General features: G+C 49.6%; 1 protein-coding gene across 2 annotated transcripts in view; it reads right to left on the bottom strand.

Annotated features, from left to right (window-relative positions):
- COTL1 (coactosin like F-actin binding protein 1) overlaps nucleotides 1–25073 on the bottom strand; it is a 61486-nt gene that overhangs the window by 16261 nt on the left and 20152 nt on the right. For both annotated transcript variants that reach the window (XM_027513896.1, XM_027513895.1), the window contains exon 6: nucleotides 3478–3635. In XM_027513896.1, the coding sequence (XP_027369697.1) occupies nucleotides 3478–3635 (158 nt within the window). The remainder of the gene's footprint in view (nucleotides 1–3477; nucleotides 3636–25073) is intronic.

Below are 25073 nucleotides of genomic sequence, written 5' to 3'. Positions count from 1 at the left end.
TAAATGTGAGGTCTTGTAACAGTTTCAGGTAATAAACCTTTTTAAATGAAGAGGTGGGAAATGCAAAAGGTAATGGTCAAAACATCACATCGCACCTGCAGTTCAAGATCAAGCAAGCATCCGCTATGCTCTTCATATATCAGCATCCTTTTCTTTTAACAACTGGAATCAGTTCAGAGCTGCCAGTCATGAGGCTCCACACCTCCCGGCCCCACAGGACATGCATGTGACCTCAGCTGGGCCAACTGGATCGCTTTAAGGGAATGACTGACACTAAGGGAGGAGGAGTCTCTCTTCCCCCGGGATCAAGACCCAGAACAGCCACCAGGCCTGGACCATTTCTCCTGCTGCAGAGGCCACCTGGGGCCAAACACAGAGGAGAGAGAAAAGAGAAAAGAAGAGAAGCTACGGCTCAGCTCTGGATCCAGCCACACCGCAAGCGGGCAACCCCTGCAACTCCTAGTTCAGAGAGCCAAGCAATTCCCATTTTGCTGCAATATGTTAGAGTTTACAAACAAATGAATTATAATCAATACTCCCAACTGAAGTCTTTCCACCAAAAAATCATATTTCCCCAAACCACTCTCCACCCAGTTCACCAAACTGAGAAGAGTTTTAGATGTAACAGGAACTCTGCAAACTGCTACTAGGGACAGAGTTTCCTTTGGGGGTGATTTTAAAAGCTCTGGAATTTTTGGACAATGGCGGTGACCGCCCAACATAAATGTATGTCACACCACTGAACGGCACACCAAAAGGGCTAACATCTTACGTTATTTCATTTTACCACAGTCTTAAAAGTGGAAAGAAAACAGGGGTTCTGCAGGATTCAAAGACCGCCCCCACTGGATGCGCCCCAGCAAACACCCTCTCCCAGTGCGTGCTGTTCTTCCGGCCATGCCGGGCTGGCTGATGAGAGGGCTAAGCGTGGATGGTGGAGTCCAGCGGGAGACCTCTGATCGTGGACATGCATTCTTCTGCATTTTCCATTCTATTGCCACAAAGGAGACCCTTGAAAGCTGGTTAACCATTAAAGCCTCCAACTGTCCAGGAGAAAAACAGCCCGAGGGGTTGAGTAGGCGGCTGCCCAAAGAAAGGGTGCCAGTCCTGGACAGGGTGCCAACTGCAGTATTCGCTGGTAATGCTGATTAGGCTAGGAAGTGAATGACATTTATGGAACATTTACCACACCCCAGGCATAGTGCTAGCCCTTTAGGAGGTAATTTGACAGCCTATACCTTTTTTTTTTTATGTTCAATATATATCTATTTTTTAATTTTTGGCTCAAATATTTTAAAATTTCATTTTATTTATTTTTGGCCACGTCAGCACACATGGGAACTTAGTTCTCTGGCCAGGAATTGAACCTGTGCCCCCTGCACTGGATGGGAAGAGTCTTAACCACTGGGCCACCAGGGAAGTCCTAGCCTATTCCTTTTTAAAGGGATTTTCACCCCTGTTAACTCCAGAACACTCCCCCTCCTGAAAGGCGCGTTGAAGAAACAGTTCAGTGTAGGGCGGGAAGGAGCTGAACGTATTAAAATGCTGGTTGGAACGTATTATTTATAACAATAAAAATGGGAAGCAACTAAGAGGCCAACACCGAGGGGATTTTCAATCCATCACAGTACACTTGCGAAACCGGACTTGTTGGCAGCCAGAAGAACGTTCATTACAAAGACTCTGCAGACACATAATTTACGTAATTATGTTATGTTAGGAAAAAAGAAGCTGATTAGGTGTGATTCATAGGCTGTGACTGTAGCAATGCAGAGGGGAGTGCGTTCACCCACAGGACTGGGAGGAGAGAAGGAAAAATCGGCCGTAATAATGGAATGATAGGAGTTCTCTCCTATTATTACTTTTTAACGGAAGTTTTATTTGGAGATAGTTGTGGATTTAGAGGAAAGTTGTAAGAGACAGCACCAAGAGTTCCTACGCACCCCACGGCCATCTGACAACTGTGAACATCTGAAGTTACCGTGGTGTGTTTGTCACAGCCAGGAAGCCAACACTGGAACACGACTACCAACTAAACCCCAGACTTCATTCCGATCTCACCAGTTTTTCTAGATTTCACCAGTGTGTCCTGGATCCGACCCAGGACACCACACTGCACTCGGCAGATTTGTGTGTGTGTGCGTTTCTTTTTTTTTAGGATGCAATAGCTTTTTGTATATTCTCAGATATGAGCAACCAACACCACAGATTTTAGAACAGTTTAGAATATTTGCATCACCTCTAAGGAAGCCCTGTACAAGTTAGCCATCCACCCCCTATCATGGGTTTTGGGAAATCCTTCTGCAAGATGGAGATCCCTTTGGTAGGGAGAAAACCCTCTCCCCTCCACCTCCTTGCCCCAGTCTATGGTTCTGGAATTTGGACTTTTTTCTATGACTTTATTGACTTGCTTCTTCAGGCTATGCTGGGTCTTCACTGCTGCACGGGCTTCTCTCTCGTTGCGGGGAGCCGGGGCCACTCTCTAGTTGCGGTGTGAGGGCTTCTCTTGTTGAGGAGCGCGGGCTCTAGGGCGCACAGGCTTCGGTAGTCATGGCTCCCCAGCTCTAGAGCCCAGGCTCAATAGTTCTGGTGCACAGGCTTAGTTGCTCCACAACATGTGAGATCTTCGCAGACCAGGGGTTGAATTCATGTCTCCTGCACTGGCAGGCAGATTCTTTACCACTAAGCCACCAAGGAAGCCCTAGAATTTGGATTTTTGTTTCTCAGCATGACCCCAGGCCCTAGCTTCAAATGACCTGCTTTGGAAATTTCCAATAGTGTCAATTTTTTTATGTCCAGAATGCAAAAATACAGAACTTTAAAATGGGAAGCTCTACAGGTAGAGCTGTTTGGAACCCCAGGGACAAAAGCAAGGTACACTATTTCCCCCTCTTCCTCTAGTCTAATAGGGACACAGGAGTAAATTAGCTACCACCAGCGCCCAGCTACTCAGTCTAGGGATCTTTGCCATTGCTGATGCAGCCATTGTCATTCTAGGGTCATCAAAGTCATCTTTAAACCCCTGCTGGTGCCCATGTGGTTGACATTTATTCATTCATCAAATGTCATTGTGCTCCTACTGTGTGCTAGACACCATTCAGCGGGCACTCGTGAACTCTCCCTTTGCGTCCTCATGGCCACGGCTGGAAGCCCTCCATCACCCACAGGAAGTGGCGCCATTTTGGTCATTCCTCCAGCCTCCTTCTCCATGAGCTGCCTGCCCCACCCAGAAAGGCAGACACCAGCCACCACGTTCCTAGTATTCGATGGTCAGGATCACAAATGCGGCTACCGTACCCAGAAGGCAATTTGGGGTATCTCTCACCAGTGTCGCTGGTGGTCCAAGGACTTCGCACGAGACGTTCAAAGTCATGGACCAAGGAGCCAGGCCAGCCCCTTGTGTCCCTACTGGATGGTGACGCTTTGCGGAATGTGACCCCCACCCCCCGGACCCTAAGAGAACACAAAGACGGTTACCTGCACCACCTCCTTCACCAGAGTCTTGTCGGTGCCGGTCTTAGCGCGCTGCAGCCCGCTGACGTTCTCGCCGATCCATGTGATGAGGGCGAACTTGGACCTCTTGCTCATCGCATCCCCCGTGGTGAAGCGCACGAAGGCAAACAATCGGACGTCATCTGCACCAACAGCAAAAGGAAGGCATGGTGCTCAGTTAGAACACCCAGATCCACACTCCCCAGGCGGGGCTCTGAACCTCAAGGGCACCCAGAGCGACACAGAAGGAGCCACTGTTCCCTCCTTCGATCCCAACAACAGCGCTGCAGGCGGAGATGCCCACTTCACAGACGGGAGGCGCAGAAGGGCCCCAGGACGCTCCGGAGGCTGTGCAGGCAGAGGGAGCCCAGGCCTCTCTGGCTGCCACGCCCGCCACCCTGCCCTCCCCTCAAACAGCCATGCCTCAAATTCTGAATCTGATTCAGGGAGCAAAAGGTGGTCAACTGTTTTTATCCCAAATCTTTGAGGCCCTATTTGGAACAGGAAAGCCACACAATAGAGAGACAGGACCGAACGGGGGTCGGGGGACAGGGAACAAAGACAGTGGCCCCGCTTCTGGCCTGGGATTCAGCTTGGGGGCCCCTGGGCATTCTTAGATTGTGGCCATACAGTTAGGCCAATCAAGAATTCTGAGCATTTTTCCACCAGGTGTGTTGTGCTTGTTACATGGCGGTGGAGGGGGGGGGGGCGGGGGGCGTAGGGGGTGATGCGTGCGCATGCGTGTGTCTCCACCTCCGCACTCCGGTCATTTGGGGCTGGGTGGGTCTTCCTGGTGGGATCGTCTCGTGCATTGGAGGACTGAGCAGCAACCCTGGCCTCTGCCCCCTCCATGCCAGTATCACACCCTCACCCCAGGATGACCACCACCAACGTCTCCAGCTGTTACCCGGTGTTCCCTGGGGAACAGAACCACCCCCAGCTGCTGCCAGGTGAGCACCAATTTCCAGACATACTTTATGTCCCCATTTAATCAGGACCCCTTTCAGTTTTGCACCAAAATCCAGCCCTTTTAGTTGAGGCCTCACATATCCTTACTCAGATTACTCCCTAAACAGTTCACATGTCAACTGCAGTTACCAGTGAAGTCTCGATTCAGCCCCTCCCTGATGATGGCCAGGATGCAGGCTGCTGCTCAGTTGGTTCAGTCGCTCAGTCATGTCCGACTCTTCGCGACCCCATGGACTGCTGCACGCCAGGCTTCCCTGTCCATCACTAACTCGTGTCCATCGAGTCAGTGCTGATGGTTTGGGGTTAATCATCCTGTACCTGCCCCTTGACTTAGCTCATGCTCTCAAACGGCTTTTCCTTGCTGGCTTTAGGATTTCTCAGGGACCCAGCGACTCGTGGAGCTGTGTTTCCCAAGCACTGTGTGTATCTGAATCACCTGACATCTCACTTAAATGCAGATTCCAATTCGGCAGGTCTAGGACGGGACCCTGGGGTCTGCATTCCTAACTAGCTCCAAGGTCATACTGATGCTGTTAGTCAAAGGATCACACTTCGAGGTTTCACGACTTTATTTCTTAAAACCAAGGCATCTTGGGCTTCCGGTGGTCCAGTAGTTAAGAATCCACCTGCCAATGCAGGGGACACAGGTCTGATCCTGCTCTGGGAAGATTCCACATGCCAAGATGCAACTAAGCCTCTTCACCACAACTGCTGAGCCTGCACTCCGGAGCCCGTGAGCTGCAACTACTGAGCCCATGTGCCGCGATTACTGAAGCCCTCGTGGCCTAGAGCCTGTGATCTCCAACAAGAGAAGCCACCGCAATGAGAAGCCCGAGCACTGCAACCAAAGAGTAGCCCCCACTCTCTCCAACTAGAGAAAGCCCTCAAGCAGCAAAAAAGACCCAGCACAGCCAATAAATAAACAAACAAACAAAAACCAAGGCGTCTTGATCCTAGAATCATTCCAGGTGCCTCCATGTGGAATCCCACACAAAGTATAAAGTGAAAGTGAAGTCGCTCAGTGGTGTTTGACTCTTTGCAACCCCATGGACTGTAGCCTACCAGGTTCCTTCGTCCATGGGATTTTCTAGGCAAGAATACTGGAGTGGGGTGCCATTTCCTTCTCCAGGAGATCTTCCCAACCCAGGGACTAAACCCAGGTCTCCCGCATTGCAGTCAGACGCTTTACTGTCTGAGCCATCAAGACCACCAGCCCTCTGAGTGTGATGGAGACAGTCCACACTGGCTGGTTAGTACCTCAAAGCCCAAGTTCATCCTAGACAACAAGCCAGCCAGTCTAGCAGGGAACCATCTGACCCGGGGGAGCTAAGACACAGCGCTCGACAGGGCACGGACTCCAGATTCAAACTCTATATCCAGGCTTTTCTTAAAGGAAACAGATCATAATCGCCATTCACGCTGACACAGCACCCTTCAGTTTATGGGTTAGTATTCATCAGGTCTTCATAAGGATGCGGGGAGGTGGGCCATGGGGGACATCATGGTCACCATCATCTACATCTAAACCTCCATTTGGGAGATGAAGCCAGGAGGTCGTGTGACATGCCCAAGGTAATGCACCAAGGACAAGCCAGCCTGGAGCCAAGGTGTGTCTCAGGTGTGTCTGCCCAGCCCTCCTCCTTTAGGGAACCACCCCCCGACCTGGCCATGGGAGGCTGGTGGGAGCCCATCCCAGGACCTGACCACAGGGGTCAGTGGGTGACAGAGTGGTGAGGACAGAGAAGAAAGACGGGTCTCAGGGACACTTCATGGGCCAAGTTAAAAGGGGTTAGTGACCAACATACGTCGCACATGTATGCATGTGAGAGCTGGACTATAAGGAAGGCTGAGCACTGTAGAACTGACACTTTCAAACTGTAGTGCTGGAGAAGACTCTTGAGAGTCCCTTGGACAGCAAGGATATCAAACCGGTCAATCCTAAAGGAAATCAACCTTGAATATTCATTGGAAGGACTGATGCTGAAGCTCCAATACTTTGCCACCTGATGCAAAGAGCTGACTCACTGGAAAAGACCCTGATGCTGGGAAAAACTGAGGGCAAGGGGAGAAGGGGGTGACAGACAATGAGATGGTTGGATGGTATCACTGACTTGATGGACATGAGTTTGAGAAAACTCAGGGAGATAGTGAAAGACAGGGAAGCCTGGTGTGCTGCAGTCCACGGGGTCGCAAAAAGTCAGATATGACTTATCAACCAAACAAGTGACTGACTGGCTATGGGAAGTGAGGAAGGAGAAGTCTGGGAACAGGAGACCACATGAGTGCCATCTCTAACTCCAGAGGAACCTGACTTAATCCCCAGACATCTGAGCCTCAGTTGGCCTCATCTGAAAAATGGGGTGATTTTTTGGTCCTCTCCATTTTTCCTTTTATGGAAGTAAACGTCACACCACAAAAAATTCACCATTTTAACTATTTTAAAGCATACAAGTCAGTGGCACTTAGGACATACGCAATATGGTGCCATCATCACCACAGTCTAATTCCAGAACATCTGCATCGCCCCCCAAAAGAACCCCCTACCCACCAGCCATCACCCCTACCCACCAGCCATCACTCCTCACCCTTCCCCCGTCCCCCCAGTCCTAAGCAACCACTCAGCTACTTTCTGTCCCTGGATTTGCCTTTTCTGGACGTTTTACAGATGGAAGGAACCCTACAGCATGTGGTCTTTTGTGTCTGCCTTCTTTCAACTCAGCATGTTGGCAAAGTTCATCCATGTGGAAACATGATCGGCATTTGATTCCTTTTTTTTTTTTTTTTAATAGCTTGAAGGCTTTATTTATTTATTGGCTCCACTGGGTCTTCATGGCTTTGCAAGGGCTTTCTCCAGTAGCGGCGAGCAGGGGCTACCCTTTATTGTGGTGTGCAGGTCTCTCATCACGGTGGGTTCGCCTGCTGTGGAGCAGATTCTAGGTGCACAGAATTCAGCAGTTGCACTGTGCTGACTCTAGGGCTTGCCGGCTTCAGTAGTTGTAGCTCACAGGTTCTAGAGCTCCGGCTCAGCAGTTGTGGCACACGACATGTCAGTCCGCAGCGTGTGGGATCTTCCCAGACCAGGGATTGAACTCATGTCCCCTGCACTGGCAGGCAGATTCCTATCTACTGCACCACCAGGGAATTCTGGTACTTCGTTCCTTTTATGGCTGACTAATACTCCATCGTATGGATGGACCACATTCTGTTCTATTCGTCCATGCACCCACTGATGGGCTTTTGGGATGTTTCCAAATTAGGTGATTTTACACCTCTCTTCTGCATCAGCCATGAGGATAAAATGGGATGCTGTGAAACCTGTCTGGCCCGACCCCGTAGAACCTTCTCCCTGGAGTAGAGCTGCGGGTGAGGTGTGAGCACAGGAAATAAGGCTGGTGGGGCTGAGGAACTGAAACTCACACAACCACGCACGGCCAGTACAGGAGCCCTTTCGTTCCCCTGTATTTCCTGGCACTGGAGGCTGCATTTGGGAAGCCAGTGCGTTCTTCTGAGTAGTGTTACTGGAGGATCAGGAGAAGCAGTTCCAAAGTGTTTAATTAAATTGCAGTGTTGACTTGAGGGGGAGGCGGACCACACATCTGATGCCTCCTGACTTGCTAATGCCAAGACAACACCAGCAAAAGAACTTGCAGCCTGTTTCCACAGCAACCACTCTATTTCCCTTTACCTCATTGGTCAGTCTGGATGTTTGGGATCCCGTGACCACACTTGGATCCCAACTGCTCCGTCACTGGCCAAAGCCACTGAGAAAGTTACAAACCGTGTGTCCCAAGTACCAGCCTAAGACCTGTCACAGGACAGACGCCTTACCCCCAGCCCCAAGGACATGGCCGTAAGATCTTCCAGAACTGCAGGCCAGTGTCATTTAAATTATCACAGCAGGAGAGACCACTTTCCTGGGTGGCAGTTTGGTGCTTATCTGACATTGGTCTGGCCGAGAAGATTGCTGACATTTTTGAAAATCCGAGGGTCACATTTTGCTTACAAATGTCCGCTGCTCGGGATGTGGCATGACACTGAAAAGTCAGCGGAAAGTCTGACGTGGAAAACCTGTTGGTCTGGCAGACCTTTGCACAGCTGCCCACACAGACCTCCAGCCCTCACGCCTCCTAAAGGAGGTTCTTAGCCCATCTGACCTCCAGCTAGTCAACGCAGGAGGAAGTTCTCGTTTAGTCACTAACTTCCCTCCTCTGAACAAACTGGGCAGATCAAACACAGATGTGCGCACAGGTGTATCACCTGGAAGGGAGAGCTTGACCTCCTCACACACACGTATATGAAGTGTGTCTGTGTGTGCCTGTCTGTGTGTACGTGCATGCTCATGCATGAGTGTGAATGTATGTGATGGCGCCTACACACCGGGATAGCAAACTTGGCTAGAAGATTGGTCCTGAGGTTACTGCCACCCCCGGGGTGGCACTCGGGGGACTCAGTGGCACATCTTCCCAGTCTGGGGTTGAGGGGGCAGAGGAGTCAAGGTGCAGCTCTGGATAACCCCAATGGGGGCACCCAGGCCCTGAATTCACACCAGAGGACACACCCTGAGCCCCCTCTGAGAGAGGTCCCAGAACAGCTGTGTACACCTGCTTGCCCCCTGAACCATTCAGTCTCAACATTCTGGTCTACAGCATCCAGGTTGAATCCAAGTTTTGGAATCCACTGGAAACTCATCCCCATTCTGTCCCAGCTCTGTGATAAGACCAGATTCCTGAATGCCTCCAAGCCTCAAGTTCCTCATCTGCAAAATGGGTCACATATATCTCATAAGGCATATTGAGGATTAAATGAAAAAGAAAGAGCATGAAAGGCTTGGCTGATGGGGCTGGTGACTGTATTTCTCTCCCCACCTGTCTGGTGAAATGAGGTCCACAGTGGCCTCCACTGCCAAACCCCAGGGGATAGCCTCCGTGCCTTCCGGCCTCTGATCTGGCTTTCTGCATCCACCAACTTAACGTTCACTCTGCTGGGTCTCAAAGTAGGGGCCCTCCTAGGCACATGGTCATGGAACCGCTGGTCTCATGAAGATTTCTTGAGGGCCTACTGTGTGCCAAGCACAGTGCCAAGCATTAGGGGGCACAGATAAGACGAACGAGGGTCCTGAAGATAACAGAAGCTGTTCACTGAGAGCTTGCTACCCGGCAGGTGCCATCCTAAGCATTTATGTGTGACTGCACATTTTCTCATCGCAACCTCTCTATCTGGTCAGCACTGCCCACAATCCCACTTCACAGATAGAAAAACTGATGCTCAGAGAGGTGAAGTGACAAGAAACCAGACATCTCTTTTTCCTGGTTCCATCTAGAGCAGCAGCTCTCAAAGTGTGTTCCTTGGACCAGCAGCAACATCATTTCCCAGGAACTCATTAGACCGTGAATTCTGAAACTCTAGGAACGGGGCCATTTTTAAACAGAAGTCAGTTTAAAAGAGACCCTGGGGGAGATTCTTATGCCTCCATAGCCTAAGAACCACTGACCTAGAGGATGAGGTGAGGAGAGCAGAAGATGGGGTTTTCAACTCAGAGGACCTGTTCTCCCCTGGCTGGGAAAGAGGGTGAGACAAGGGTCTTGTGGGCAGAAAAGCTGAAATGCCCAGAGTTCAGCCCCACCCCCATCCTCCCCACCCACACCCTTTCATTTTAAGGAAGTGATCATATAAAGGAGCTTCCTGTATGGTCTGTCTTCTCAATGTTGTAATTTATAGAATTCGAGGCATGGTTCCTTGAGCATCTCACCATCAAAGACCACCAGGACTGTCCCCCAGAGACTCTCCCTCCCCTCGAATCCACAGCCCAAGACAAAGAAGAGTGGGCTCTAGAAAAAGGGCTGCTGAGTCACGGCACTACTAACAGCTTTTCTGTGACCTCTGTGTGTCTACTGACACACTGGTACACTAACTTGTACACTAATCCTTGTACACTAACAAGGATTCCCAAATGCATCACAAAAAGCCACATAGAGCCCCATCTCAGGGGAGCCCTCCACCAATGACAAAACAAGGTCGGGAGCCCCGTCCCTGAACACCGTCAATGGCCTTTGGGCCCTCGCTGTGGTGGCCTCAATTCGGGGCTGTGGACACCCTCCCCTTCCCGCCCAGGAAGAGTCTTGTCCATGAAGAGATGGTCCTTATAGGGTGTTAATAGAAGTCCCCTCTCAAAAGAACTTGACCCTTTCATTGGTCTATGTAGCCTCATCACAGGTCAAGGATGGGTTATCAGTGTGAAACATCTGTACCAGCCAATCCCACAGCCCTAAGGACCCCCAGGACCTAGAGACCCCAGACAGGGCCCACTTGGTTCAAAGTCCTGTTCCTCTTTTCAAGGCTTCTCGCCGTCACATATTAAGTACATTAATCTGCAGCATAAAGTCACTGCATGTAAAGTTCTTGGGACACTGCCTGGCAGAACTGTGCTCAGAAACGCCAGCAGCGGTCACTAGGCGCTCTCTCCTCTGCAGCCCCTTCCTCCCCCTCCCTCCTCTATCACCCTCCTCTATCCTGCAAGGGGATATGAAGGACATGGAATGATACAAAGAGAGAGACATGACCACAGAGGGCATGGGAAGAGGAGTGAAGAAAAAAGGGAGGTCAGATGTCTCTGGAATCACCAAGGCCTCAGGGATGAGCTGCTCTAAAAATCTTCCCAAAAACTATGAACGGCACACAGTCCCCACCAAGCCCTGGAGGACTCCCTGCCCTCCTGCACACCTCCCAGCCACAACGGAAATCTCCTGAGGTTCAGAATCACTGAGGGGCAGTCTGATCCGTCACACTCAATATTCTCGCCATGGCGACCCTGACACAGGATCCACATTGATCCAGGGCCCTCATCTTCCTCCCAAAAAGACCTGTCTTCCCTTCTACCTTTTCCCACAGCTGGCACTGGCCAGAGGACAAAACCCAAAGGCGACTGAGACTCTGCCATGAGCCAAGCAGTGTGACTCTCTCACACTTTTGCAAATGTTTTGAGCAATTTTTTTTCATTACACACAAAACACATATGAGGTGTAGAATAACTAGAAATACAAACAAGCAAAAAAAAAAAAAAAAACCTCCCTCACCACCAAAATAGCCTAGGAAACTCCCTATGGAACCTAAGCAAAACTTTGGGGGCACGTCCTTTGATCTTTTTAGCTGCTTCCATACCTGTCCAATTCGAGTCACATCTCCAGTGCCAAGCACACAGCAGGCACCCAACAAAACATCTACCAGTCAACAGAAAGAAAAAAGAGAGACAGAAGTAACCATTTCATAATTTCCACCCAGTGCTGAAGTTCAGAGCAAGACAAAAGAAAGGGGGAAGGAGACAGCAGGAAATTGCCCCAGAGTCAGGCTGAAGCTGCCCTTACCTTATATAGACTCCCTAAGAAGTTATGCAAACAAGGTTCAGTAAGGAAGAAAACAACCCACACACCAAAAAAGCTGAGCTGTCAGCTTCCACCGAGCAAGCTCCCCAGAGTGGGCATGAAAGGAAACAGGAAAGAATTCAAACATCCTGCCGCCTGGGGCAGAGGGACAGCTGGACAGAAGCCACAGCTGCATCATTTCCAGTGGGCTGCTAACAGGGGAGACCAGGCGGCCACAGATGAGGACCTGGAAGTGGGGGGAACGGCCCCTCTCTCTGACACAGAGGACAAGGGCTCCGTGGATGTGTATACAGTCCTTGCATATGAGTTCGCACAGCCCATGCACATTGACGCTTTGTCCCACCCCTCCTCAAAGCAGGAGATATCTCAAATGATTCCTTTCCCATTGGATTTTTGTGAAATGAATGACCCCGCTTTCCTAGTCTGACACAGAACACAAGAAAATGGAGTATAGGATAACCAGAGGAAAAGAAAGATGATTCCTTCAGTAGAACCCTCAGGGAAGGACCCGATCAGGAGACCGAAACGATCAGGACAGCTAAAGGTTTTCCCCCAGTGACAAAGCACCAGAACTTTTTTTTTTATGATTACTTTTACTTCCTTAAATGGAAGTCGGTGTGCTACAGCCAACTGCATCTCCTGACTTAGAGAACCAGTGGTTGCAACCAGTTCCTGGAGGCTATGAGTCCACGACAGCCTCGTTGACAAGGAGACACTCTGGAGACACTGAAGGATTCAGCGCCTGACTGCCTGAGCACTACATGCCCTGGGCTACATCTCTGCATTCTCCTATAGGTTTTCTGTTTCTTCCATTGCTGTTAGTCATTTGACAAACACTTGTGGTTCAAAGACTGCTGAATAAGATACAGTCCGAACCCTCCAAGAATACACAATCCTAGCAGGGCAAAAAAAGAAAAACTAAGCATGTGAATACAGTGAAGTTAGCACCATGACCACAAGGCATCACAGGGCAGAGGGGAACATCAAAGAAGTAAAGAAATTAACTCTGCCTGGGGGCAGTGATCAGGGCAGGCTTCACAGAGGCCACGATGTTGGATCTGGGTCTTGAAGGACGACTAGAATTCATCTAGCTAACTGGGTAAAGAGGAAGAAGGGGGCTATGTTAACAACTTAAGAGCTAAATTCTAACAGAACTCCAAAGACCAGAGCACCAGCTTCAGTGGGCAAGTTCAAAACGCCTTTCTCTACCGGCCTCTCTGTTTGTGACTTGCCACTGGCTAGAGGAGCATATAATTAGCTTAGTATTACTGGGTGTAAAACGAGAGTTGAATGGCTCAGAATGACATCCCTTAGGGCTCCTGCAGTCTGCTCATCCCTACCCCAGGAGGACAGGCATTTTGTCCCCTAGGAGGACATCTCCAGGCCCCAGAACGGTGCCTGACACACTGCCCACACTCAATAAACATTTCTTGAGTAAATGAGGAGCCTCTGCCCATCTATCTTAGCAGCTTAGAAGCATTTCAGTCCCCAGTCCTCAGCTGGGTCACTTCAATGGGAGATTCTGTCTTGTAAGAATAAAACCAATCCCCTCCCCAGATTTTAAAGGTGTGCCTTCTAACGAAGAGACCGGGAGAAATAATCAGATGAGAACAGACAGGTAGCAATTGACTGATCTGGACAAAGGTGCCCTGTAAATAAAAGTGCATGGGAAGGGCAGCCCACCACCACAGTGTTGCTAGGATTAGCAATGCCTGCATCATGTGGGCCTTCTTCTCGCCCTTCCCTGCTCACATCGCCAAGCACGGTGCCCCAGAAGAGCAAAGCAGACACCAGCCCTCAGCAGCTCAGAGAGCCAGGAGGCCCGGGTTCAAGCCCTGGCTCTGCCTCTCTCTGCTGTGTGACCAGGGACCCGTGGCATCCCGTCTCTGATCCTGTATGTTCTAAGCTGGGGGTGGGAGGGGTAGCTTCTCAGTCCCTGTCTCCGAGCCCCCTGCGTGGTGGGGACAAACACACAAGTGGGTTTCACCCCCCTGTGGCTGTTGACACTTGCAGCCCTCGAGTTCGCCCACACATTTACAGCTGATTCATCCCACTCTTTTATTGATTCACACAGCTACTAACCCACATGAATATCCAAGACAGACTTTCCCGTTTTAAGGACCCACTTCTGAGGAAAGGTTGCTGGCAACGTAATACTCCCCTGGACACCAGCTCGGTGCCAGGCGCTGGACTGGAAGATGAAAACCCAGCCGTGGGGGCTGGTGCCGGGTCTCGCCATCAATCCTCGTCTGAACTGTGGAAAGGAAAGCTCAGAACTGAACCTGGCACAGAGCCAGAGGCTCTAAAAATGGCACAGGGTGACGATAAGGATGTGGACGACAATGGCGGAACGCACAGGGGAGGCGGGAAACGAGAGCGCGCGAGAGCAAGTTCACGCGCGAGAGCAAGTTCATGCGCGAGCACGTGGCGGGGCTGAGCACACCTGGAGCACGTGGACCTGCACAGCCGCCCTGGGCAAAGGCAAGTCTGACATGAAGAGGAACATGGCAGAGCCAGAGAGGCCGACCTGCTAATGAACCACAGGAAGGCCAAAGGCGAAATTCCACAAGGTCGTGGACAAAAGTTGTGGGAATAAAATGCAGGCCGTTGAGGCAAAATCAGAGTCGTGGCCATGGCCCTGAGCCCCACCTCTGACCCCGTTCCCTGCACACTGCGAGGCCATCACACTGCTGGATTTCTGCCTTCCTCCCACCCCTTTTCTTCTTTACATTTTAAAAACTGAGAGGTTTACATACCATAAAATTCACCCCTTATAAGTGTAAAATTCACTGGTTTTTAGTATATCCATGAGGTTGCGCAACCATCACCATTGGCTATTTTAGAACATTTTCATCACCCCAAAAGGAGACCTGGTGCCCATGAAGAGTCACATTTTGTCCCTCATCCTCACTACTGGCAACCACTAAACCTGCTTTATATCTCCACGGACTTGCTAGCTCTGGAAACTTTAAATAAATGGAATCCCATGCCATGCGGCCTTTCGCGTCTGACTTCTCGGCATAATGTTTCACTCAGCAGTGTTTTCAAGGTTCACCCATGCTGTCTCATGAATCAGTACTCCATTCCTTTTTATGGGTGATTAATATTCCATTCACGGATGGACCACATTTTGTGTATCCCTTCACCAGCTGATGAACATTGGGTGGTTTCCGCTTTGGGGCAACTGTGAATCATGCTGCTGTGAACATTCACGCACAAGTTTTTGTGTGTTTTCATCTCTCTCAGGTAGATACTAAGGCGTGAAAGAGCTAGGCTTAGCCTTTCAGGAACTGCCAAGCTGTTTCCCACGGTGCCTGCACCAGCTCTCCTTCCCCCCAGCAATGCACGAAGGTTCTGACTCGCGACACCTTACAACTCCTGTTATCACAGCCCCCTAGTGTGTGTCAAGTCACATCTCATTGTGGTTTGATTTCCATTCCCCTAATGACTACTGACGCTGAGCATCTCTGCATGTGTTTACTGGCCATGTGTATGTCTCCTTTGGAGAAATGTCCATTCAAATCCCTTGCCCATTTTCCAATACCAGTCTTGTTGAGTTGTATGAGTTCTTTACATACTCTGGAAGCTGGACCATTACAGGATGCATGGTCTGAGGCCCTCCCCTTTTGCGGGGGTCACTTCTCACCCAGGTACCCGCACGCCCAGTTCCTTTTCATTCAGGTCTTGCCTTCGTGTCCCCTCCACTTCAGGCCTCCCCTGACCACCTGGCTAACAGTGGCCTTCCCACAATGTGTCTCTGGCCCACTGCTTCATTTCATTTTCTTAGCACTCATCTCATTCTGAAAAGACCACATTTGCTAGATTGTCTATTAGCTGCCCCTGCATTTTCTGTGAATGCAAGCTCTGTGATCTGGATTGCTCAACTTCCCTAGTGTCCAGAGTCCCTGGCACATAGTAGGTCCTCAATGTACATTTGTTGGATAATGAGTGTAACAAAGTGCCAAAGAAGAAAAGTTACTTTCCCCAAATCGAACACATGGCAGTTAGATTTTGCCAAATCAAGAACAGAGCAAGTGATGTAAATCAACTATATTTCAATACATATATATATTTTTTAAATTGGCTTCCCTGGTTGTCCAGATAAGAATAGATAAGAATTCACCTGCCAGTGTAGTGCACATGGGTTCAATCTCTGGCTCGGAAAGATCCCACATACCACAGAGCAGCTAAGCCCCTGTGCCACAACGACTGAGCCCACGTGCTGTAACTACTGAAGCCCACGCACCTAGAGCCCATGCTTCGCAACAAGAGAAGCTATCACAATGAAAAGCCTTTGCACCGCAACTAGAGAGCAGCCCCTCCTCGCCACAACTAGAGAAAGCCTGCATGCAGCTGCAGCAACCAAGACCCAGCGCAGCCAAAACTAAATAAATAAAATTTAAAAAAACAGTGCAAGTGGCATTCCAGTTCAGGGCTACAAGAGCTCAACAGAGTGAACACAGGCCCTCCTTGATCAGGCAGGGGGCTCACAGGGGCTCACAAAAGTCTGACTCTTTTCCCTCCTCCCCAGAAGCCCCAGCATGTGACCCAGAGGGGCCCCTGGCCAGCCCCTGGCCAGCAGCTTCCTTTATTTTCAAATCCTGAACAATACACTCCATTCTAGAGTCAGGGTAGAATTATAGCCCAAAAAAGGGAAGAAAACTACTTCCGGGTCAGATCAGATGACCTCCAAGGGCCATCCTTTCAGTCAAAAGCAGCAGAGTCAGAAATCTTTCCTAGGAAAAATGGAGGCGTTCGAATTAAGGAGTGTTGCTCCCCAGAGACCATCACAGGTTTTCCACTTGAACAAAGGCAGAAAAATTACCTCTGAGCTGTGTATTCTTAGAAATGTGCCTCCAGCCAGAGGCACAGGCCTCCGGTCTGCCCCTTGGCTTTCAGAAAAAGAGCTTGTGGCAAACTGTTCAGAGAATAGCTCCTAAGAGTTCTTATTAAGGAGAAAAAAAATATTTTTTCCGTTCTTTTTATTGTATCTATATCAGAGGATGAATGTTAACTAAGCCTATTAAGATCATCATTTCATGATACATGGAAACCAAACCATCATGCTGTACCCCTTAAGCTCATACAGTGGTGCATGCCAATTATTTCTCAACAAAACTGGGGGAGGGAGGAGAAGGGGAAAAAAGAAAAGAGCTCGCCCATGGTCTTCCCTCCTTGTTTCAAAAGAATTTCAGCTGCACGTGTTGGGAAGCAGCAGGGCGTCAGGAGTGTTGGCCGGAGGGCAGACACTGGGTAAGGAACACAGTTCCACCTCCATGCAACCCAGGGTCGGTGCTTTCCTGGCTCTGAGCCTCAGTTTTCCTGTCTGTGAAATGGGAATGACAATAGGACCCTGGTACCACATGGGGCCATGGTGTCATGAAATAAAGTGAGGATTAAATGACTCTGGCTGGCAAGACAGTAGCCCCCAAAGATGTCCATACCCTAATTTCCAGAACCTGTGACTCTGTGACTGGACATGGCAAAGGGCATGTCCATGGCACACTTTACAAGTGTGATTAAATTGAGGGTCTCAGCATGGGAAGATTGTCCCGGATGACTAGAGTGGGCCCAATGTCATCACAAGGGTCCTCAAATATGGAAGTGAGGAAAGCAGAAGAATCAAAGAGATGGCTTCATAAGAAGGACTCATCCAGATACTGCTGGCCTTGAAGATGGAGGAAGGGGCCACAAGCCAAGGGATGCAGAACCTGTAGAAGCCAAAAAAGGCAAAGAAACAGATTCTCCTTTCAAGCCTCTGGAAGGAATACAGTCCTGCCCACACCTTTATGCTAGTTCAGTGAGGTTGATTTTGGACTTCTGCCCTCCAGACTCTAAGACGAGAAATTATGTTGTTTTAAACCACTGAGTCTGTGGTCATTTGTTACAGCAGCCACAGGAAACTGATACAATGACCTCAGCACAATTTCTGGCACAATAAAAGCCCAGTGTTCGTCATTATCTTTAAGGATTATGATAACTTATGATTGGCAAGGACAGTTACAGAAATACACAGATGATTAAAAAAAAGAATAAGTGCATGAGGAAAAATGAGACAGATGATTGGAAATTAAGTCCAGAACTAAAACAGGATGTCAGGCAAGTTAATTTCAAATGCACTGATGAAACAAAACACAAAATGCTAAGGTTAACAACCCTGCCTTACACACAAGCCTCTGGGGACTTGGCCCTGCTGAGGCCACTGAGCAGAAGCCGAAAAGCCAAGGCATCAAATTCAGTTGGAGAGGAAGACACCTAGGGACTCCAGGGCAGGAATGTGGGCCAGAGGCCAGAGGGGAACAAGGGTTTCAGAGCCTCAGCACCTAAAGACTCTCCATACAGGCCACTGGGTGGTTACATTGGCAGAGGGCATGTGGACTGTCCAGGGGTGAGCTCGGCTATCAAACGTCTCAGGGGACCGTGTTCATTCATCTATTCAACACACACTTGGGGAGGTCAGCTGTTGTTCCAGGTGCTGACAGCACAGCAGAGAACCAGGCCAACCAGGTTTCTGCCCTCAGGAGCTCAGATTCTATCTAGCAGCAGAGTCAAACACCAGATACCAGAAGCTCCTGTTTGGGATAGAGCTTGGGGAGTTGCTAAGGGCTTGCTACCCATGACTTGGGTCCACACAAGAGAGTGACACAACCACCGGGGAAAAGAGATCGAGACCAGGTAACCGCGAGGGGGAGGATGCTCCCCAGGGTACCACCACCAGAGAGACAAAAGCCCTTCTTTCCACAGTCTCACCATGGGATTGAAGAAACAGATGCACACGTAATCACCGCAGAACAGGATGAACATCACAAAGGCAAGGAGGCCATCTGAGTGGAGGGGATATCTACACTGGGCCTTAAAGGATGTACAGAAGTCTGCCAGGAAAGCAAGACCGACGAGGACAGGCCCAAAGAAGGAAAACTGTGCACAAACTCCAAGGAAGGGAGAGGGCAGGGCAGTGCAGCCTCGGACACAGATCTGGATTCAAAGTCCAATTTCTCTACCTACTGCGCCATCTCAAGCAAGTGACTTTTTTATTATTTTTATTATTGAATTAAAGATTCTTTAAGTTCTGTAGTGCTTTACAATCTTCAAAAGTTTCCCACATGATGTCATAAAATCCCATAATAATCCTTTTCTCCCACTACCCCTGTCTTCCCTAGTGGTAAGGAATCTGCCTGCAATGTAGGAGACCTGGATTCGATCCCTGGTTGGGAAGATTCCCTGGAGGAGTAAATAGCAACCCACTCCAGTATTCTCACTTGCAGAATCTCATGTACAGAGGAGCCTGGTGGGCCACAGTCCTTGGGGTTGCAAAGAGTTGGACGCACCCCTCACGTGCCCCTCCTCCCTCCCCTCTCCCCACTGGCAACCACTGGTTTGTTCTCTGTCATCTGTGAGTCTACCAAACAAGTGACTTTGGACTCTCTGAGGAAACAATCAGATTTCTTATCAGTAAAATGGAGAGGACTCCTACTCTGGCGTCATTGTTCTTATTACATACATACCCCTCACAGGTAAGAAAAATTAGATGAGCTAATACATGCAAAGCGCCTACCTAGTGCAGGACAGTTGGCATCCACGGGGTCAGAATCATGTGTTGGGATGTGCATGAAAGGGGTGAGCTGCTGAGCATCCCATCCTAACGGGCATTCTGGGTCATTTCTAAGCATTTGGACCTTGTGGGCAAAAGCGACAAAAGGTTAAGGGGAGAGAAAAGCTCTCCCCACCTCCCCACCCCTACCTGGACTGCAAGCTCAGGAGGTTCTGAAGGGGTCAATTCAGTCCTGGGCAAAAGGCTGGAACTCAAGAAATGCTCCACAGAAGGAAAAGCCAGGGTCAAGGGCGGAGCCCAGGAAACACCCACACTTCTGGGGCACAAAAGGGAAGCAGAACCAGCAGACGGAAGTGAGAGCAGGAGATGAGAAACAGGAAAAGAGAAGTAGGTGAGCTTTGCACTACAGAAGCAGATGGAAGGGAAAACCATGTTTTTAGTAACTAGCGGTCACTGCCGAAGGCTAGAAGGAGAGAAAGTGAACAAATACAAAGAAACGTCCACTCCATGTGGCCACCAGGAGGCGACCGAAGACCTGGGCACGGGGTACCAGGCTCCAGATGTGGGGCGGCAGGATGCCAGGATGTACCGAGGTGAAAAAACGGTGGGAGATGAGGACATGGATGTAACATCTACATGATTCACCAGCAATAATTTCTAAAAGTTTGCATTAATGTCTAAAGACTTTCAAGGAGGGAAAACTCAATTCATTTCAACTAACTGAACACTTTCGCTGAAGCAGAGACACCCTACTTAGCAGGAAAAGGGACATCTAGCAACCTTCTCCACGGAGGTATGGCCACAAACTCCACAGCAAGTGGAAACATCACATGAAGAGCTGTTACAAAGCCCACACATCTTATGACACAAAGAAGCCACACAACGCGGCTCAGGATCCCCCAACAACACATGCATGAGCCAAGAAGGCAGCAGGAGACTGAATTTTGCAGAAAACTGTGAAAATAATGTTTCCAGAGCACTTCAGGTAGCACTGAAGAATCACCACCCAGCATTGTTTCTGGAGCAACAGAAATGATGTGTCAATCAATCCCCGTTTGTTGATTGCATGACAGAGAGACTGTTTAGCACTTTACAAGGTCCAAAGCCCTGTCACAGATCTACAGCTTCCTTCTGACCTCATATTCCCTTTGACTCACTAGATAATTTCTCTCCTTCCTTTCTCACTCAAATTTCTAAATTTGAGTAAAGCTAGAGGGGGGAAAAATGCATATGTGCAGCTTGGGGGAAAAAAATCCAGTACAGAAGAGCAAAATAGAGACCGCTATACCTGTGTGTGCTGCACAGCCGCACACGCAGAGGCCAGTGAGCGAATTTGTTTCTTTCCCAACCTGTCCCTCTTGCAATAATAGCAAAGAGCCTCTCTTTGACTGAACTCTAACCATGCTCTTCTAACTGAGCTCTTTTTCATCTGGGTCTCAACTTCTGGACTTGTGTGTTCATCTTAGCCTTCACTGATTTTGGCAAGGATCCCGCCAAGTCAACTAAGCCAGAATTCCCCGTACGCCACATCTGATCACCCCTCAATATATAATCAGGCTCCTTGTTCTCACCCTTCCCCAGTGATGTCTGATCCTTGGCATGCCTTCAGCAAGAATCCTGTTAAGTCAGTTTAGCCAGCTTCTCCCTTCACCCCAGACCCTTCCTCCTGGTAACTTTCCAGCCATTGATACCTACCTGGCTCCTTGACTCCAAATTCCCACTTTTCCTTGTGGTATTCAGAGTTGAGTTTGACCTCTCTCCCTTGTAGTGGTCCCTACACCTATCACAACAGTCCTCTGAATAAAGTCTGCCTTACTGGTCTTTGTTTTTTTGGCTGCACTATGCACCATGTGGGGTCTTAATTCCCCTACAAGGGATCTAAACCATGCCCTCTGCAATGGAAGGTGGGCGTCGTCACCACTGGACCATCAGGGAAGTCTCTGCCTTACTGTTCTTTAACAAGCGTTAGGATGAATGTTTTTGTCTTTTAACAGTAAAGACACCCCTGTTCTCCTTAACCATCCCACTGCCAAACTCAGTCCCTGAGAAGCACTTGCAAGGTTCTGTGTTACTGATAACTACCTTAATTGAGCACCCATTGTATAGTAGGCATTGCCTATAAGCTTTATGTGTATCATGTCAATTTATCCTCAATTTTAGCAACCCTGTACCCTGTGTGCAATCACTTACTGAATCTTATAGATGAAGAAATAGAGAATCTGGGAGACTTGCTCAAGGTCACACAGCACAGCAAGGCTACAAGTCAAAGCAAGACACCCTAGCTCTACCTTTGATGCTCATAACCAGCAGAAAACTGGATTCATTCCCAGATGCCTAGATTCTTTCTAAAATAAAAATGCTTGCAACAGAGTACTTTGGGGTCAGTTCATCAATAAAAGATCTGTTAAACAATGTTACATTTATACAAGAGATAGATTAGGAGCCACTTTAAGGGCTGGATGATGACAATAAAACATCAGCACCATGAGAACAGGGGCTTTCTCTGCTGCTAGATTTACCCTCAGTGCCTAGAACAGTAACCTACAGAGTAGTCAATCGAAGGAAGGAAGGAAGGAGGAAATGAATCAATGAATGAACAAATTTCTGAGTGTTAAACTATATTTGAATTATATCTGGTTTTTATTCTCTTCCTTTTGCTTAATCTTGCTTTCTGAATATTCTGCAACGGACCTGTACTACTTGTAAGGTGAAGAAAAAAAACATTTCACAGACACCCTGAGCCATTGACCCAACACATACACATGATCTGTAAGCCCTTCCTACAGAGATCAGAGAGATCATACTGCCAGTCAGTCTGGCAAATGACTCCTTTCTCCTTTCCCAGCTTATCCCTGGCTCCTCCCCACTCACCATGGCTCTGTCAGGGCAACCAGAGACCCTCCAGACAGCTCAGTACCCATTCCCCATCATCTCTTCCCTCCCCCCATCTCTCTGATCACATACTTTACTTCCATCAATTAAATTCCACCAATGAGATGACAATCACAGTGACTACCATTTATGGAGAACGGACTGCATCCTCGGCACCATGAACTTGCTTTCTTAATCCTCCTAATAATCACATTATAGCAAAAGGATGAGCAGGTGAATAATTCAGCTCACATGATTAGCAAGCATTTGAACCCAGACCATCCAAAGCAGCCTAGACCTTTAACCACTGTGCTAACCACCTCTTACCCTGTACTGACCACCTACTGCATGCAGACCTGGGTCAAAGGTCTCAAGCATGTCCACATGGCACCTACTGTGTGCCAGTCTGGGGTTGAGCACCTCTTCTAAGTGAACTCAGAGTTGAGTGCTGACTGTGTGCTGAGCTAGGGCATGCACAAGAAAGTTCAGATCAGAAAGCACACTGTCATCCTAAACGCTCCTAATCCTTAGGAGAACAGAAATAATGATATAAAAAGTAATAGTAACAACAACCAATATGACTAGGAGAGTTAAAAAAAAAAAGTAACAGTAACAACAGCCAACTGTATCACTATGTCTGGGCTCTCCATTTAGACATATAACTTCAGTGAACCTTCTCAGTCAGCATCAGAGGCAGGCACCATCAGAACCCCCATTTTACAGACCAGAAAACTGTGGCACAGACAAAGAAATGCCTGAGGTCACATGGCAGGAGACAGAGTTGGGATGCGAATTTAGAATTTCTCTGATTCCAAAGGTCCTGGCTGTTGAAATACAGAAGGGATTGCACTAGGTAGGTTTGCTGGCTCAGTCTCAGATGGACAGATACAGGGGAGAGGAATGCCACCCAGAGGGAATCACTGGCCTGCAGGCTGAGAGTGTTACACAGGGTCAGGCTGCAGATGCACAAAGGGGGCTGTGGGAGCTGCTGCACAGGAGATGTGGCTGCGGACAGACAGGCTGGAAGGCCAAGTAGATAGCCTGTACTTAGTCGCAGATGGGAGCCACAGATGGTTAAGGAGCAGAGAAGGAACTTGAGGAGACCCACGATTTAGGAAAAGTTACTTTGCAGGCTTCCCTGGTGGCTCAGTGGTAAGACTCTACCTGCCAATTCAAAATACACAGGTTCAATCCCTGGGTTGGGAAGATCCCCTGGAGAAGGAAAAGGCAACCCACTCCAGTACCCTTGCCTGGAAAATCCCATGGACAGAGGAGCCTGGTAGGCTACAGTCCATGGGGTTGCAGACAGTCAGACACGACTGAGCAACTTCACTTTCACTTCCATTTTTGGGGGTGGAGGGGGATAGAATGAATTTAAGACAAGAAGGACCATGGGCTGAGAGACTGTTGCAATAAAGGGTGGACATGGACTCTTTGGGTCTGCCCCTCTTCTGCAAGCAGCATGCCCTCGCCTTCACTCTTCCCTTAGGAACCCACCCTCCCCGACTCCACCTGCTGGTTTGGTGGGGCTACCCCTCCCCCACTGTCTCCTGGTTTGGTGGGGGGTGCCCCTCCCCCACTCCAGGCATGGGCACTGATCCAGGTATAGACAGCCAGAATTGCAGGGATTAGTTCACATGCGCACATGAACCCAGTCAGAGTCTCTCAGTCTGGAGACTTCTGCGGAAATCGGAAATCCGTGGCAGTCGGTCTCTCTCTCCTCCCCAAAGCCTGGAAGCTGGGTGGTTAGAGGTTATCTCGTCACTGCTCAGGGAGAACTTGCCCTCCTGCCCCCAAGACAGGCGATCAAGGAGGAAAACAGGGCTGGGGGAGGGGGGTGAGTTCGGACAGCCATATCTGCAGCTAGTACTTTACCTGGACTTTCCAACCACAGAAGCTAAGACTGATTTCTTTTCTTCGGGGGTGAGGGAGTAGGAAGTTTACTGCACTGGGCTCCTTTCACTGCACCTGACAGATCTCTAACCATCCCACACGGACTGAAGTTTGGGGTGAGAAGTAAGAGCAGAAGCGGTGATGGAGCGGTCAGTACAGAAGGAAGGGGCCAGGTGAGGCCGGCACCAGAAGAGCCAGTGTGGGGCCCAGAGGGCTCCAGATCCTGTCAGCAAGAAACAGGAGGACAAGGGCGGCCCAGCGACCTTCCAGTTCATGACCTTCAGGAACCAGTGCCTGGGGACAAGGACAGGCCAGCCTGGGGGGCGGAGGAGGGGTGACAGGGAGAGGCTTAATGGGAGATTCCATTCCGAAGAAGAACCGGTGGGGGGGGCGGTGGGGGGGGGCGGGGTGCAGAGGACGGAAGAAAGATAGTAGCCAGAGGGCAAAGGAGGGGCGAAAGAGGGCATTTCAGAGCAAGGATGGGGGGCAGGGCAAGGATATCAAGGAGGAGAGAAAGCCCACAGTGGGGGTGGGGGGCCCTCCAAGCCCCTCGTTCCCCCAGGGCAGACGGAGGAGCGACCAGGCACTGTTTTTAGGCTCCCAGGTCCCCTGTGACCTTGTGAGAGCTTTGGAAATAGGAAGGCTATGCCAGACCAGGAGCACTAGACCCTCCGGCTTGTCAGGACACCTGGCCAGAGATGAGGGCCACGGAGAGGCCTCCCTGCATCACAGGAGTGGGCGAACGTGTCTTCTGTAACTGCCAACAATCCCACCAGCCCCGACCAGAACCTGCTGTACAGCAAAGATGCTCCACGACTCAGGAATGAGCTTCTAAACCACTTTCTTAGTGAGAAGAGGTCAAGAGCACAGGCCTCAAAGCCACTCTGCCCGGGTTCAAGGCCCCGGGCCTGCCACGA

This window comes from Bos indicus x Bos taurus, chromosome 18 (assembly GCF_003369695.1).
Source record: "Bos indicus x Bos taurus breed Angus x Brahman F1 hybrid chromosome 18, Bos_hybrid_MaternalHap_v2.0, whole genome shotgun sequence".
Classification (NCBI taxonomy): Eukaryota; Metazoa; Chordata; class Mammalia; order Artiodactyla; family Bovidae; genus Bos; species Bos indicus x Bos taurus.
The sequence above is the reverse complement of the archived record's forward strand: the minus strand, read 5'-3'. Positions and strand labels throughout refer to the sequence as shown.